Source organism: Erpetoichthys calabaricus, chromosome 11 (assembly GCF_900747795.2).
Source record: "Erpetoichthys calabaricus chromosome 11, fErpCal1.3, whole genome shotgun sequence".
NCBI classification, from domain to species: Eukaryota; Metazoa; Chordata; class Cladistia; order Polypteriformes; family Polypteridae; genus Erpetoichthys; species Erpetoichthys calabaricus.
In genome coordinates this window covers 11,005,757-11,021,441 of record NC_041404.2, presented here as the reverse complement: position 1 = coordinate 11,021,441, position 15,685 = coordinate 11,005,757, and the positions used below count along the sequence as shown (strand labels likewise).

The following is a 15,685-nucleotide window of genomic DNA, read 5'->3' as shown; positions in this document are numbered from 1 at the left end:
CTGCGATCCTCCATCTGGGATGACTTTTCCTTAGGCAGGCAAAACAACTTGGCAGGTGGGCCATGGCACCAAGTGCCACATTTAGAAAAGGGTACAGTTTGACACAAACATAAATCATTGAAATCTATGAAATGGTGATGTTATTTCTGTCAATTTGTTTTAACTCTAGCCATTCCCTAGGGTAATAGCCATCCAATCACCATCACTGGATGTTTATTTTCTGTTTTAAAGGTCTAAATCTTTTGAATCACAAAGCAGTGAACTGTTTTGAATATGTAAAGTTTTGCATAAATCACATTTTTGTTGAAGAGATAATGCTACTTTCTACAGTTTTCATTTTTCTTTTCCACTGATATAAAATTGAACCACTCTTTAAGAATACAGTTAAATGTTCCATCATCAGAATAAGAGCTTCCATTATTTTAGTTATTTACAACCTGTATTAACATATTTCAATAAAGAGAGTGTTTCTCTTGCATGTTTTTAGATATACAGTAGCTAAGGGAATACATACAGTTAAGAAGTCAATTTAATGTAATTTCTGTCATTGGGAGCCCAGTCATAAAGTGCAAAGAGCACAAAGGCCTTCAGTCAGGCTGACTGGCTTTTCTAAGCTGTCTCAGTGTATTTGAAGGTATGTAAGTGGGATGGCACCTTGCAATGGACTGATGTTCTATCTTGGATCATTTTCAATATTGTAAAAGATTGATAGATACAGACAGTTTTTACTTTACTGTGTGTAGGACATTGACAGCTTTTGCTTTACTGTATAAAACTATAACAATGTGTAAGACTTTTAAACAAAAAAAAACTTACTGTAAATGTAAATATTTCTATGTCACATTTTGTATTGCATTATCAATTAATAAGCTAATGACTTCAGATCTGTGCTGCATTTGCTGATTGTTTTCAAGGACAAATGTAATGCATTCTCTGCTGTATAACATTATTAGAGCTTTCCTGTATTCAGCATGCAGTGACATTCTCTTTTTCATACAGCAATGGCCGTAAACACGGTGGAGTAGATATTAAATGTGGAGATGGTTCGACTGTTTATGCCCCTTTTGATGCAACACTTACTGGCCAAGCTCGACCCTACGGAAATGGAAATGCAATTGATAATGGAGTTGGTTTATCAGGGCAAGGTAAAGTATTCATGTTTAAAATTCACAGTAGATATTTGATTAGTTTATTTTAGCATTTATAAGTGAGAATGACTTCAAAACCATTTTAACTGTTATTTTAAATATTAAAACAATTTATTAATTTATTATTGATTTTGAAAATATAAGTTCACATGATTCAGGTAAGGGTAAAGCTGTCAGGTTTTTTCACTCATTAATTGGATTTAACAGTTTTGTGTTATGTGATTTTCTTGTTTTTCTCTCATTTTGTACTGCTCAACTGGTATTCTTTCATTGTTCCATTGTTTTCTTTTCTTTACATTTTTTTTAGCATCATAGAGTTTCTTTTGTTTTATTTTCTCCAAAAAGATAGTTCAATGTTAATCAGGTACTTCCGTTTGTCTGTTTGAATAAATGATCAAAGCTAACCCTTGAGGAATCATTTATAAGAACCTTGTTTTAAGGGTTATATGTGGACACTACATGACAGAAAGCAGATTGGAAAAGCAGACTAAGGAAATAAATCCAAAATGTTGTTGCTGTGTGCCATCTTAAAATAGCATGTGCACAGGAATGCCATAAGCCTCATTTGTCAACTGAAAAAAAGGAATCATTAAAATAAACAACAATCCAGCACCCATAACAACAAAATGGTTGCATGAAAAGTAATACTGTAACGACGTTGAACAAGTTACACCCGCCAGGGATGATCCATAGTATGAGCTGGCATTTGAGCTTGTAAATGAGCAGCTTTAGGCAGGGTTTATACTTCATGTGACACGACTCATGCTGCAGCGGACGCTGCTACTACGCAAGCGTTGCAGTGTTTATACTTGCGCGCGTACTTATGTAAATCTGGAGGAATCCGCCAGGTGGCAGTGCGAGATATTATCAGGGTGAGAACATGTTCGGCTTCTCTGTGTTGTGAATTGCTTAGAACATCCATTAAATTCCAATGACACCTTACCGCAATGTCTCTGAAAAGGATGTTTATTGATTAAATCCAGGGATGTGTCCATTCCAGCAAGCATTGGGCACGAGTGAGAAACAATCCCTGGACGAGGCCTCAGCTCATCGCAAAGTGAATACAATCACATACATACACTAGCGTCATTTTAGCGGCACCAAATCCCCAAATCTGCATATCTTAGGAAGGAAACTGGAGCACACTGAAAACATGTAAACTCTAGGCATGGAATACCAGCGATGTGACTCCCTGCAAGACAGCAGTGCTAACGCTCCGCCACTGTGTCACCCCCTTGTGTGTAATTATTAACAGTATTCATTATTTAAACAAAATTACCAATTTATCTGTAAAATGTAATATATACTTTAATGCTTTTCATCGTGAAAGTGATATCAAGTATAAATCTAAGGACTCTAAATGTGCAGAGAGTTATATCATACATTTAATGTGCTCAGTGTGGTGATCTATTGCTGGCGATCCGCTGCTGTCAGGACCAGAGGAAGCCCTAGAAAAACAGACGGCACAGAAGACGGTATGTGGGACTATTAAAATGTATCGTGTCATTACGATCAGGAATATGCGACACTTGAATATAAAAGCACCACAAATACTGTACATCTGTATGTCGGCATTTTGCTTCACCACATCGAACCATTTATCAAACATCGAAGAGCACACACCGATCTCGTAGGATCCGCAAAGCGGCTTTCTGTCACATGTTGATAGTAAACAGAGACTCTGATGTCACATTCCAACTTTTAGCACACTGCGCCCCTCGACTTTTTGCTGGTACTGCAACTCGCGCATGCGTCACATTAATTTCTGAGGACCTGCTCAGAGGACGCATCAAATGAACGCTGAGAATGCGTGGCAGCCATGATGTGGGCGCGTACGCGTTCTGAGCGTGAAGTATAAACGAGCCCATAGAGCCAGGGACGGGGCTCCTACTGTATAAAAACAGCATTCCTGCAAATCACATACGTTTCTAGCTTAATGTGGCTAAACCTAGTGGTCCTTTTAAGAAAAAGCAAATAAATAAATAATAACCACAATATAATTCAAGACTCTGACACCTGGTCATGACACCATGTGCTTAGTTTTAAATTGGCAGTGTGGTGTGGTGGTTAAGTCTTTGGATTTCAAACCCGGAGGTTGTGGGTTCATATCCTACTACTGACCCTTGAACATAAGCAAGTCACTTGAGCTACCTGTGCTCCCTTTGGAAAACCAAATGAAATGTAACCCATTGTATATAACATAGCTGGTCTCACTACCATACTGTAGACCTTCCCTTTCACTCTTGCTGATATCCGTCTGTCACAAATTACTCCTGACACTGTTCTCCACCCATTCCACCCTGCCTGCACTCTCTTTTTCACCCCTCTTCTACATTCCCCATTACTCTGTACTGTTGATCCCAAGTATTTAAACTCTTCCACCTACACCAACTCTACTCCCTGCATCCTCACCATTCCACTGACCTCCCTCTCATTTACACACATGTATTCAGTCTTGTTCCTACTGACCTTCATTCCTCTCCTCTCTAGAGCATATCTCCACCTCTCCAGGGCCTCCTCAACCTGCTCCTTACTATCGCTACAGATGTCAATGTCATTGCAAACATCATAGTCCATGGGGACTCCTGTCTAATCTCGTCTGTCAACCTGTCCATCACCATTGCAAATAAGAAAGGGCTCAGAGCCGATCCCTGATGTAATCCCACCTCCACCTTGAATGCATCCGTCACTCCTACCGCAGACCTCACCACTGTCACACTTCCCTCATACACATATCTTGTACAACTCTTACGTACTTCTCTGCCACTCCCGACTTCCTCATACAATACCACAACTCCTCTCGAGGCACCCTGTCATATGTTCTCTCCGGGTACACAAAGACGCAATGCAACTCCTTCTGGCCTTCTCTATACTTCTCCATCAACACCCTCAGAGTAAACATGGCATCTGTGGTGCTCTTTCTTGGCATGAAACCATACTGCTGCTCACTAATCATCACCTCACTTATTAACCTAGTTTCCACTACTCTTTCCCATAACTTCATGTTGTAGCTCATCAATTTTATCCCCCTGTAGTTACTACAGTCCTGCACATCCCCCTTATTCTTAAATATTGGCACCAGTACACTTCTTCTCCACTCCTCAGGCATCCTCTCACTTTCCAAGATTCCATTAAACAATCTGGTTAAAAACTCCACAGCAATCTCTCCTAAACACCTCCATGTTTCCACAGGTATGTCATCTGGACCAACGGCCTTTCCATTCTTCATCCTCTTCATAGCCGTCCTTACTTCCTCCTTGCTAATCCGTTACACTTCCTGATTCACTATCACCACATCATCCAACCTCTTCTCTCTCTCGTTCTCTTCATACATCAGCCTCTCAAAGTACTATTTCCATCTGCTCAACACACTCTCCTCGCTTGTGAGTACGTTTCCATTTTTATCCTTTATTACCCTAACCTGCTGCACATCTTTCCCAGCTCCGTCCCTCTGTCTAGCCAATCGGTACAGGTCCTTTTCCCCCTCTTTAGTGTCCAACCTCTCATACAACTCATCATACGCCTTTTCTTTAGCCTTCACCACCTCTCTCTTCACCTTGTGCTTTATCTCCTTACTTTCTGCATCTCTCTGACTATCCCACTTCTTCTTTGCCATCCTCTTCCTCTGTATACTCTCCTGTATTTCCTCATTCCACCACCAGGTTTCCTTTTCCTCCTTCCTCTTTCCAGATGTCATGCCAAGCACCCTTCTTGCTGTCACCCTTACTACATCTACTGTAGTTTCCCAGCTGTCTGGTAATTCTTCACTGCCACCCAGTGCCTGTCTCACCTTCTCCCTAACTCAACCTTGCAGTCTTCCTTTTTCAACTTCCACCATTTGATCCTTGGCTCTGTCCTCACTCTCTTCCTCTTCTTGATCTCCAACGTCATCCTACAGACCACCATCCTATGCTACTTAACTACACTTTCCCCTGCCACCACTTTGAAGTCTTCAATCTCTTTCAGATTGACTCTTCTGCATAGGATATACTCTACCTGTGTGCATCTTCCTCCACTCTTGTACGTAACCCTATGTTCCTTCCTCTTCTTAAAATACATATTCACCACAGACATGTCCATCCTTTTGGCAAAACCCACTATCCTCTTACCTACTTCATTCCTCTCCTTGATCACCATACCTACCCATCACCTCCTCGTCTCCACTGTTCCCTTCACCAACATGTCCATTGAAATCCGGTTTAATCACCACTTGCTGTCCCTTGGGTACACTGTTCATCACTTCATCCAACTCACTCCAAAATTCTTCTTTCTCATCCATTGCACACCCAACTTGCAGGGCATATGCACTAACAACATTCATCATCACACCTCCAATTTTCAGGTTCATAATCATTACTCTGTTTTCACCTCCAAAATACTCTTTACATACTGTTCCTTCAGAATAACCCCTACTCCATTTCTCTTCCTATCCACACCATGATAGAACAATTTGAATTCACCTCTGATCCACCTGGCCTTACTTCCCTTCTATTTAGTCTCTTGCATGCACAATATATCAACCTTCCTTCTCTCCATCATATCGGCTAACTCTCTCCCTTTACCACTCATACTGCCAACATTCAAAGTTCCTATCCTCAGTTCCACTCTCTTTACCTTCCTACTCTCCTCCTGCCTCTGGACACGTCTCCCCCCTCTTCTTCTCCTTCTTTTTCTTCGGACAACAGTAGCCCAATTTCCGCCAGCACCCTGTTGGCTAACAGTACTGGTGGCACTCATTGTTAACCCGGGGATCGACCGATCCGGTATGGAAATTTGTATTGTTGTTCGCATACTGATTTGGCAAAATTTTACATCGGATGCCCTTCCTAACGTAACCCTCCCCATTAATCTGGACTTGGGACTGGCACGAAGAAACACACTAATTTGTGCATCCTCTTATTTGTCTCCATATCGCTGCTATAATCCGAGATGTCAAAGACCTTCTTCATTTTGTCACCAAAGTATTAAATAATGTCCTCTATTATTTCTTGTTATTTGTTTTTTTATTTAGATTTATTGTCAGTTTATATAACTTAATCATGATGTTATTTTGTTTGCTGTTTTTCTGTGGGCACTGCCATTTCACACAGTATTATATATAGGCTTTGCCAAATTGTTGATGGCAATGATTGCTGTTACCTGTCACTTAGTTTCACAGTGACTCGATGTGAAGCATCATTACATTTGCTCAGAATAATGTTCAAGCTTTTTTTATGAAAGACATCATATAAAATACTATTAATAAATCTTATTTTTTGTTTGGCAATTGGCCATGACCTATTTCTTCATTGATTCTTTTGAAATTTTCCTAAAATTGATTACTACTAAATCCCCCAGTCCAAAAAAGGGTCTGTTTGGACAAGCCTGCCCAACATGACCTTGACGCATTTTAAAATGTTTTTGGTGTGTTTTTGGATTTGTTGCCTCTTTCCTTTTTTCTTTTTAAAATATAAAAAAAAATAATGAAATGTATAAATTGTTATGTATATTTACATTGTTTTCAACCAGTTTCTTTGACTGCGGTGGGCTGGTACTCTGCCTGGGGATTTGTTAATGCCTTGTCCCCTGTGTTGGCTGGGATTGGCTCCAGCAGACCCCTGTGGCCCTGTGTTAGGATATAGCGGGTTGGAGAATGATTGACTAACTGACAGTTTCTTTGAGGTGATCCTTGAGGTGTTATTGTCACAGTTGTTTCTAGATACCATGTGTACATTAGTAACAGAGTAGTCAAGTTTTTCATGTTAAGTTTACATAAAAATAAAGGAAAGACTACCTCCTTTCAAAGAAAAAAAATCTACATTTAAGAATTTCAGGTTACAGAACATTTTATTTCACAGCTACAAGCCTTTTAAGAAAGTCTGTAAGATCAATTAAACTAAGGTGACCAGAATTTTTTGGGCCAATCCGGGGACATGATGGGGGGATGATTTGGCTAGTGGAGCGTAGACTACATACGTCTCGAGAAGAATTCATGCCTGGTTGTGAAAATGCAGTTTCATTACGCTGTGCTAGCGTACACGAACAAGCAAAACTTAACGCAAGATCGTGCAAGGACTGGAAATGTGGACAAATCTTAAACCGGGGACATGTTTCTGAGTGGGGACAGTTGTCCGAAAAAGGGGACTGTCCCCGGAAAAACGGGGACAGATGGTCACCTTAATTAAACCTTGACAGTTGTAAGGTTCTGATTTCTGACAGTTCAATTTAAGATCTCTTCTACTTAGTAATAAAAGCCAAAAAAACAAACAGTTCTTAGAAAAAATGTGTTTGTTGATTACGCTCAGTGACTCATAAGAACATTCTGGGATGCCTGATGATTATTATTTATTTTATTTTTTTACACCATCAGAGCCGTGAGAGAAGTCACATTGCCATTTTTGGCTGTTGGTGACTTCTACAAAAAAAAAAAAAAAAATTTAGAAAATAAAGCAAGGTTGCTGTTAATATTCTGTGAATTGTATCAAATTATGTCAGCATCTTCTTGTATCCAAAACTCTGATTGTTTGTGTTTAGTTAGCATTCTGAACATTAACTCACAATTACTCCTTTGTTGGAGTGGATACATGGCAAGCCCTGCTTTCCCTCCTGCTACTATCTAATTGAGCACTTGACACCAACAAGGTTAGCAATACATCTTGCCTGAAACCTGCAGCATGATTTTTATTTTTTATCAAAAGCTGAAGACAAATTCACTGTACTTCGAACCTGAAGGTCCTTTGCCAGGATATCAGACTCTTATTTAGAAGACTAACTTTACACTGAGCTAAAAATTCTAAATGTCTAAGTGTGAGTGTCACTGGAAGGAATTTTAGTAGTCCTGACCTTTACATGTAGACTGATAGTTGCACTCTTCCTTTCTAAGAAGAGGTGAGCATGGTTCTGGTTAGCTGTGTGGTTATCCTGATTGGTAGCTTTAATAAGACACAATATTAGTGATACAGTAATATGGTATCATTTACAAGGATGATTCCTGGCTTGTGTGCAAAGCTGTCCAATCAGCTTTGGGCTCTAAGGACCTGTGTTGCTTCATAAAATATAAAAATGACTGAAAGATTATATGAAAGAATTAAATTATTTAATAAAATTTGGAAAAAGATGCCAACTTGACTCACAAAAAAGATTTATATAAAGCCCACACATAAACATTAAAATTTAGAGCAAACTAAAATGCCCCAGTTAAGAATATATCCTTATCGCATAATTATGTGGAATGTATCCTGAGCTTAGGTGATGACAAGCACAAAATAAGATCCTCAAACAATGACAATGAGTCGAATCCGATGGCAGAAAAAGCACTGAATCAATTTCATCTGGATAGGCCTTGAGGGGCAGAATGAAAGCTGTTTTTCTTCAGAATGTAGTTTGTATTTGTAAATGAAACAACTGCCTAACCATATTCTTTATTTTGCGATTCTTTTTTATTGATACAGATTTGTCTTGTTGAAATCACTGTACTGTTTTTAGCATTTGTTCACTTTAGGTCACGTAACTTCTTTCTGTAAAGTTAAAATAAATCACTGTACTTCTGATGAGCAGACACCTGTTTAAATAACAAAATATTATTCATCCCAATGTCTGCTCATAACCTGGGGCCTCATGCATAACACTGTTCGTAGAATTCACACTAAAACATGGCGTACAGACAAAAGCGGAAATGTGCATACACACAAAAAAATCCAGATGCATAAATCTGTGCGTATGCCATCTTGCACGTTCTTCCACTACATACCTCCCGGTCAGCGTGAAAAGTAACGCATGTGCACACACCTGCCCTCCCACCCTTTCTCTTCCCAGAATTGTGCCTCTTTGAATATGCAAATCAATATAAATGGCCCTTAAATTCAGCATTCTGTGAAAAGGCAGTGGCAAAAGCAAAGGGGAAAATAGAAGAATTTCAGTGAATACCAAGTGGAGGCAAGGAAAAACATACTATTTGTTGGTTTAAACAGCGGTATAAACAACAAAAGGAAGTTGATCGAGTGACATAGAGTGTCGGAGAAACTCGAAAGTTCAAGTTCACAAAGTCAGACAGTGCCCGAAAAAAAAGAAGTTGTTAAGATATCAGAGTCGCCGTGAAAAGTCGAGTCCTAGCCCACCATCTGAGTGTCATATGTAAGCTTATTAGGGTATAGAGAAAAGAAAAAAAATAGGAACCCAGTGGGAAAAAAAGCTTGAAATGTCAACTTTAATCTGAAAATTTCCACTTTAATCTCGTAGTTTATTTTGTCATTAAAGCAGACCATCATAAACTTCATCTTAAAATCATTTAATTTACTGGTTTCTCAGATACCATCGTAACTAAAGTAGCACGTTAAATGCTTTGTTTTGTATGTGTTCTATGTGTGTGAATGACTACGTGCTTCTTAAACTGGCTTTCTCTTCCTCCAACAGGACACAGAATCCATTACATTCATGATATTAGAGCTCTCTGAACATTTTAAATACTAAGATGTATATTTGATATCATTTTCATGATTCATGGAATTAAAGCATGTATTAGACATGGGAACACAGTGGTGCAGTGATAGTGACAAGCTGGTGCCTCATCCAGAGATAGTTCCAGCCTCCCACAAGATGCTTGCTGCACCTTGTGCAATCTTCGATGAAATAATTTATTGCAGCAAACATACTAACCCCCAATTCCTGTCCTTACTTTTCTTTCTTCAAGTAACTAACCACCACACAATCAGCTCTGTAACAGATGTAAAGCCATCTGTAAACTTAGAACGGCGATTCTTCAAAATTTTTAACAAACATTGAAATATCTTCATAGTATATGTTTAACACTAGAATTACCAGAGTCTACAAAAAAACTCGTAGATCCGGCCCACCTTAAACCTCTCTTTTGTCTTCTAAATGTGCCGATTAGGACGAGCAGCAAAAAGCCGGCTATTCCATCCCCCACCACTGCAAAACGTTCACTAAGTTTTCCCAGCTCATGCCTTGTTTGATTATCTGGGAGTGACTGAACTGGAGTTTTAGAGTGGAAATAATAGATCGTTATTTGGAACACACGTATTTCATGTGTGTTCCGTTTCTACAGTAATCTGTGTAAACACATTGTTAAAACAGAAACTTTTTCAAATTTTAGTAATAAATGTTACAAAATGTAGGCATAAACTATAGAATGTGTGAAGCCTGACGGCCAAACATCAAATAAACACTTTCACAAAAGGTTCAAGGCTGTAGGAACACTTTCCGTGGTGCAACGCTGAGATTTGCTAACTCAGAGCACGGCAACCCTGCCGTGCTGTAGAGACCGGAGTTTAGTTCCCCGCTAGGGAGGAAATGCTTTTTTTTTTCTTTGTAGCCTCAAATGGACATAAAATTTATAAATTGGTATGCACTGTAAATCGTTAAGTTTAAAATGTCGATTGCAGTTATTTCTGTTCATTAATTCATGCTTTTTTACTTAGAGTCAGAACAGGAGCTTATTCATGCTTATGATCTGACTCTAAGTAACAGCGCCAGTATAAATCACACCCAATCTGATGCTGTTCGTTTTCAAATAATATTGCATTACAGTAATCCCTCGCTATATCGCGCTTCGCCTTTCGCGGCTTCACTCCATCGCGGATTTTATATGTAAGCATATTTAAATATATATCGCGGATTTTTCGCTTGTTCGCAGGTTTCTGCGGACAATGGGTCTTTTAATTTCTGGTACATGCTTCCTCAGTTGGTTTGCCCAGTTGATTTCATACAAGGGACGCTATTGGCAGATGGCTGAGAAGCTACCCAGCTTACTTTTCTCTTTCTCTTGCGCTGACTTTCTCTGATCCTGACGTAGGGGGATTGAGCAGAGGGGCTGTTCGCACACCTAGACGATACGGACGCTCGTCTAAAAATGCTGAAAGATTATCTTCACGTTGCTATCTTTTGTGCAGCTGCTTCCTGAAACGACATGCTGCACGGTGCTTCGCATACTTAAAAGCTCGAAGGGCACGTATTGATTTGTGCTTGAAAAACAAACTCTGTCTCTCTCTATCTCTCTCTCTCTTTGTCTGCTCCTGATGGAGGGGGTGTGAGCTGCCGCCTTGCAACAGCTTTGTGCCGCGGTGCTTCGCATACTTAAGCCAAACAGCCCTATTGATTTGTTTGCTTTTCTCTCTATCTCTGTGACAGTCACTGCTCCTGACACACACTCCTTTGAAGAGGAAGATATGTTTGCATTCTTTTAATTGTGAGACGGAACTGTCATCTCTGTCTTGTCATGGAGCACAGTTTAAACTTTTGAAAAAGAGACACTTGTTTGTTTGCAGTGTTTGAATAACGTTCCTGTCTCTCTACAACCTCCTGTGTTTCTGCGCAAATCTGTGACCCAAGCATGACAATATAAAAAAAACCATATAAACATATGGTTTCTACTTTGCGGATTTTCTTATTTCGCGGGTGGCTCTGGAACGCAACCCCCGCGATGGAGGAGGGATTACTGTACTTCGACAATGTTTTCTGATTGGTACTATTCACGTCATAAAATGATTTCTTCAAAACGTCACATATATTTGTTTTGAGATAATGAATAGAGCTGCAAATTACAGGTGCTTGTTCAGTGTAATAGGAACCATAGCACAGAGAGATGTGTACACTGCAACACAAGTACACATGTTGTAAATGTAGGAAGGGCGCTCCTTGGGTGAGCTATAGCGCGTCTTTATGTGAAAACAGCAGTGTCAGATGCGGAGTGTCTGATGATTGCATATAGCGCTGAAGTTACTGCTCTTTACTATGCTTTCCTCTGCATGTCCTGGAGTACAAAAGAAACAGCATACAGCAACATGTGGGGACTGGCAAGATTGGGGGAAAAAAAACACGCGGTCGTATGTATCGTGATATACTGCAGAGCTATAGAGCGTCTTTATGTGAAAACAGCAGTGTCAGATGGGGTAGGGAGAGATCCTGAACGCGACTGAGAGAATGAAAAGTGAATAAAAAAAAACAAAAACAAAGTTAACCTTACAAATATCATAAATTACACCGGCTGTTACAGACTGAAATCAAATGTATCTTTTTATTCTAAAATAGTAAAAATAAGAGCAGTTCTACTTCTCAAAAGAGAGTCATGCAGGATCGAACTTGTGACCTTTTGATTCTCAGTCAGCAACTGATACTGTTGCGCTACAGGGCCATCGTAGTAAATGAGTGTCAATGTCGCACACTAAGGCGGCTTTTTTTTCTGCAGTTATATTTTTGAATAAAAGCGCACTTGTTCTGTTATATTTGTACCTGTCGTGAAAGTGTTTCTTTGATATTTGGACTTTAGGCTTCATACATTATATAGTTTATGCCTACATTTTGTCATTTACTACTAGAATATGAAAAACGTTTCTGTTTTAAAAATGTGTTTACACAGATTACTGTAGAAAACGGAACACACATGAAATGCGTGTGTTCCAAATAACGATCTGTTATTTCCACTCTAAAACTCCACTTCACTCCCAGATAATCAATCAAGGCATGAGATGGGAGAAGTTCATGCACATTCTAAGTCGGTGGGGGGATGGAATAGTCGGCTGTTTGCAGCTTGTCTTTATCTGCACATTTAGAAGACAAAAGACGATGGCGGAGAGGTGCGGACGGATTTAAGAAGCGATTTAAGGTGGGATGGATCTACGAGTTTTTTCGTAGGCTCTGGTAATTCTAGTGTTAATTATTCTATCCATCTGTCCATCTGGGGTTGCGCCAATCCCAGCAAGCATTCAGCGTGAGGCAGGGACAATCCCTGAATGAGGTGACTGCTCGTCGCTAGCGCTGCAACACTGTGTCCTCATGTGTTTAATTATTAACAATATAGATTATTTAAATGATGTTAAGATTTTATCTGTATAATGTAATAAACATACTGTGCTGCATTTCATCTTAAAACTGATATCAAGAGCTCCAAGAAGATAGCGCTTGGAAATCTAAATCGACTTAGAAGCCAGTTGTCATCATATGTAAATACACACTTTATAAAGTGTCTCAGGTTGTGCAATATAATAACTGTATCGCAAGTTTACAGTGAGGTAATTGTACTTATAAGTACAAACAGTTCCACCAGGAACACTTGATGGACTGATTGAGTGCGTTTATAGTTTTTGGGATGAAGCTGTTTCTGAAGCGCAAGGTCCCTACAGGAAAGGTTCTGAAGCATTTGCTATATGGGAGAAGTTCAAATAGACTGTTCGCATGGCTGAGGCAGCATGTGCTTGATGCTGCATACCAATAATTCTCTTTCTGATCAGCTGCTGTAGAGCTATGATTCCACACTCACATGCAGTGGTATAAATACTCTGAGTGGTGCAGTGAGAGAAACAATGCTAAAGCAGCTATAGCATTTGAAATAGTTTGGCCATTTCATGGACCATTATATTGTTACAGATTAATTACAATCAGATGACTTAAACTAATAAATGATATGCAGTTAATTTCAGTGTATTTGATAAAGCCACATCAGGAATGTGGATCTAAAAAAGAAAGGGAAACCACACTGGAACAATAGCACTGCTTTAACGCTGGGTGCTGCCAGTTTGCAAAACCAAGTGGAGAACTTTCATATGCCAGGGATTGAGCTGGCGTGAAAATGTGTGAGGCTTTACGCCAAGTTTAGTTTTTATACATCGCGATGCGAGCGTGGCATACACAACATTTTTGTGCATTCACACTGTTTATACATGAGGCCCCTGATGTTTACCTATATTTATATGAGATACAGTACATGTCAAATAATATAAAGAGTACATGACACATGTTTCATCCTTATTGGGGCTCATCAGGTGTATGTACCTTTGCTTCCCATTATGAGCCTGGGGCAAAGCCTGTAATGTTGCGCTATGGCAATTGGTTCACATACTTGACAGGCTGAAGATTGGAGTATTACATTCATAGGTGTGAATCACAATCTGATTATTTGGGTGTTTACCTACCAGGTAACGCTTGTGGTTGGTCTGTCAGTCGGCAAACATCCGTAATGTCCTCTCAGTTGTAAGAAGAAAATCATAGATATGTAATACTATACCTGCCAAATACTACAAAGAGTACACAACATGTGTTTTATATATCTAAGAAAATTCAGTGTTTTCAGAAATAATGCAAACATGCTTATATTTCGGACGCTGTGATTAATATAAATATAAACAGTTAAATGTAAAGCAAATAAACAAGGAATCAGATTAGGCAATGAGGGCAACAAATCATTGGCAGATCGGTGGCAACTAAAACAAGGTCATTGCTTCCTACTCCTAATCGTAAATAATAGTACTTCTAAGATAGATATGTTGTAATTCTGTTCTGAGACTTTTTGGGCAAGGCAGACTCACATTTTGGAGTAAAGTGATCATACTCACTGATCATGGCACCAGAGAGTGGAAATGTGTTGCATGTTGATTAGCACGTGCAAGGAAAATTTTCAGTGCACTCTATAAATGTGACAGTAATGACCCTACAAACCTATAAGACATGAGGTTGTTGAGTTATTTTGAAAAAAAATTTTGCAGACATTTAGAAAAGGAAACCAGAGATGACAGATTCCATTAAATGACAACTCTTTTCTCTTGCAGGTCTGTGTGTGAAACTGTTCTACCTGAAGCCATACAAATACACGGGTAGTGTCAAAAAGGGACAAGCAATTGGAACATTGCTGCCAATGCAAAAGGTGTACCCAGGTATCACCTCTCACATTCATGTGCAGATGTGCGATAGGTCTGATCCCACAAAATATCTTTAAGCATTTCTCCTCTCATCTAGCTTCTCTCTGTCAAATCATATTATTGACAGCCTAATGAGTAAACTCTGGAATCTTAAGTATTCATTATACTGGAAAATTAATTTAAAGCAGATTAAAACTGATTTTACACAAGCTTTGGAGGCATTCTTGATAAGGCACCATCCCAAATGAAAGAAACTATCTGTAAAAGTTTATTAAAAATCTTCAACCTAATTGTAAACTGTTATTATAAAAAATAGAGACCATTTGGCCAGTATTTGCTAACTCAATACAGGTATATAGTGAAGGAAGTAAACATTTTTATAGGAATTCATTATTTTTAAAAATTCTTACCAGTATGTCAAAGCCTTTAAACTAAACAAGGAAGCTTGTACTTGTGGGCACCTTCTAAGCTCAGCTATACTGTATTGTACTGCTTCTAGTAACATACTGTATTTTGAAACTGGTTATTCATGGGACCTACAAAACAATCACCATTGCAGACTGGCCTAAGTTAATGCAAAGTAGAGCTTTAGATTTTATGAGTGATTTGCTTGCAGATATGTTCAATGAAATTTACAAAAAATGTAAATCTTAATTATTCATCTTGCAATTAACATTTTCAAATAAAAATACTGTTGCATGCAAGTTCTGCTTTTCATCTGTGTACTTCTTTTCTACCTGTCGCTTCACCAGATTACAGGATTAACATCTCAAAAGCTGTCCCAGGTATAACAAGGTTTTTGACAAGCATAACAATGTTTTATAAAGTTGGAAAACAGAGGTTTAACAAAAAAAGTCAATGTTGTTGTAACATTAAGTAGCCATCTTAAAAGACATATCATCCTTACAA

General features: G+C 39.0%; 1 protein-coding gene across 1 annotated transcript in view; it reads left to right on the top strand.

Moving 5' to 3' along the window:
• LOC114660155 (loricrin-like) overlaps positions 1-15,480 on the top strand; it is a 33,075-nt gene extending 17,595 nt beyond the window's left edge. The window contains exons 4-5 of the mRNA XM_028812658.2: positions 1,000-1,145; positions 14,687-15,480. Of these exons, the coding sequence (XP_028668491.1) occupies positions 1,000-1,145; positions 14,687-14,853 (313 nt within the window). The 3' untranslated portion in view covers positions 14,854-15,480. The remainder of the gene's footprint in view (positions 1-999; positions 1,146-14,686) is intronic.
• Positions 15,481-15,685: the final 205 nt, after the last annotated feature.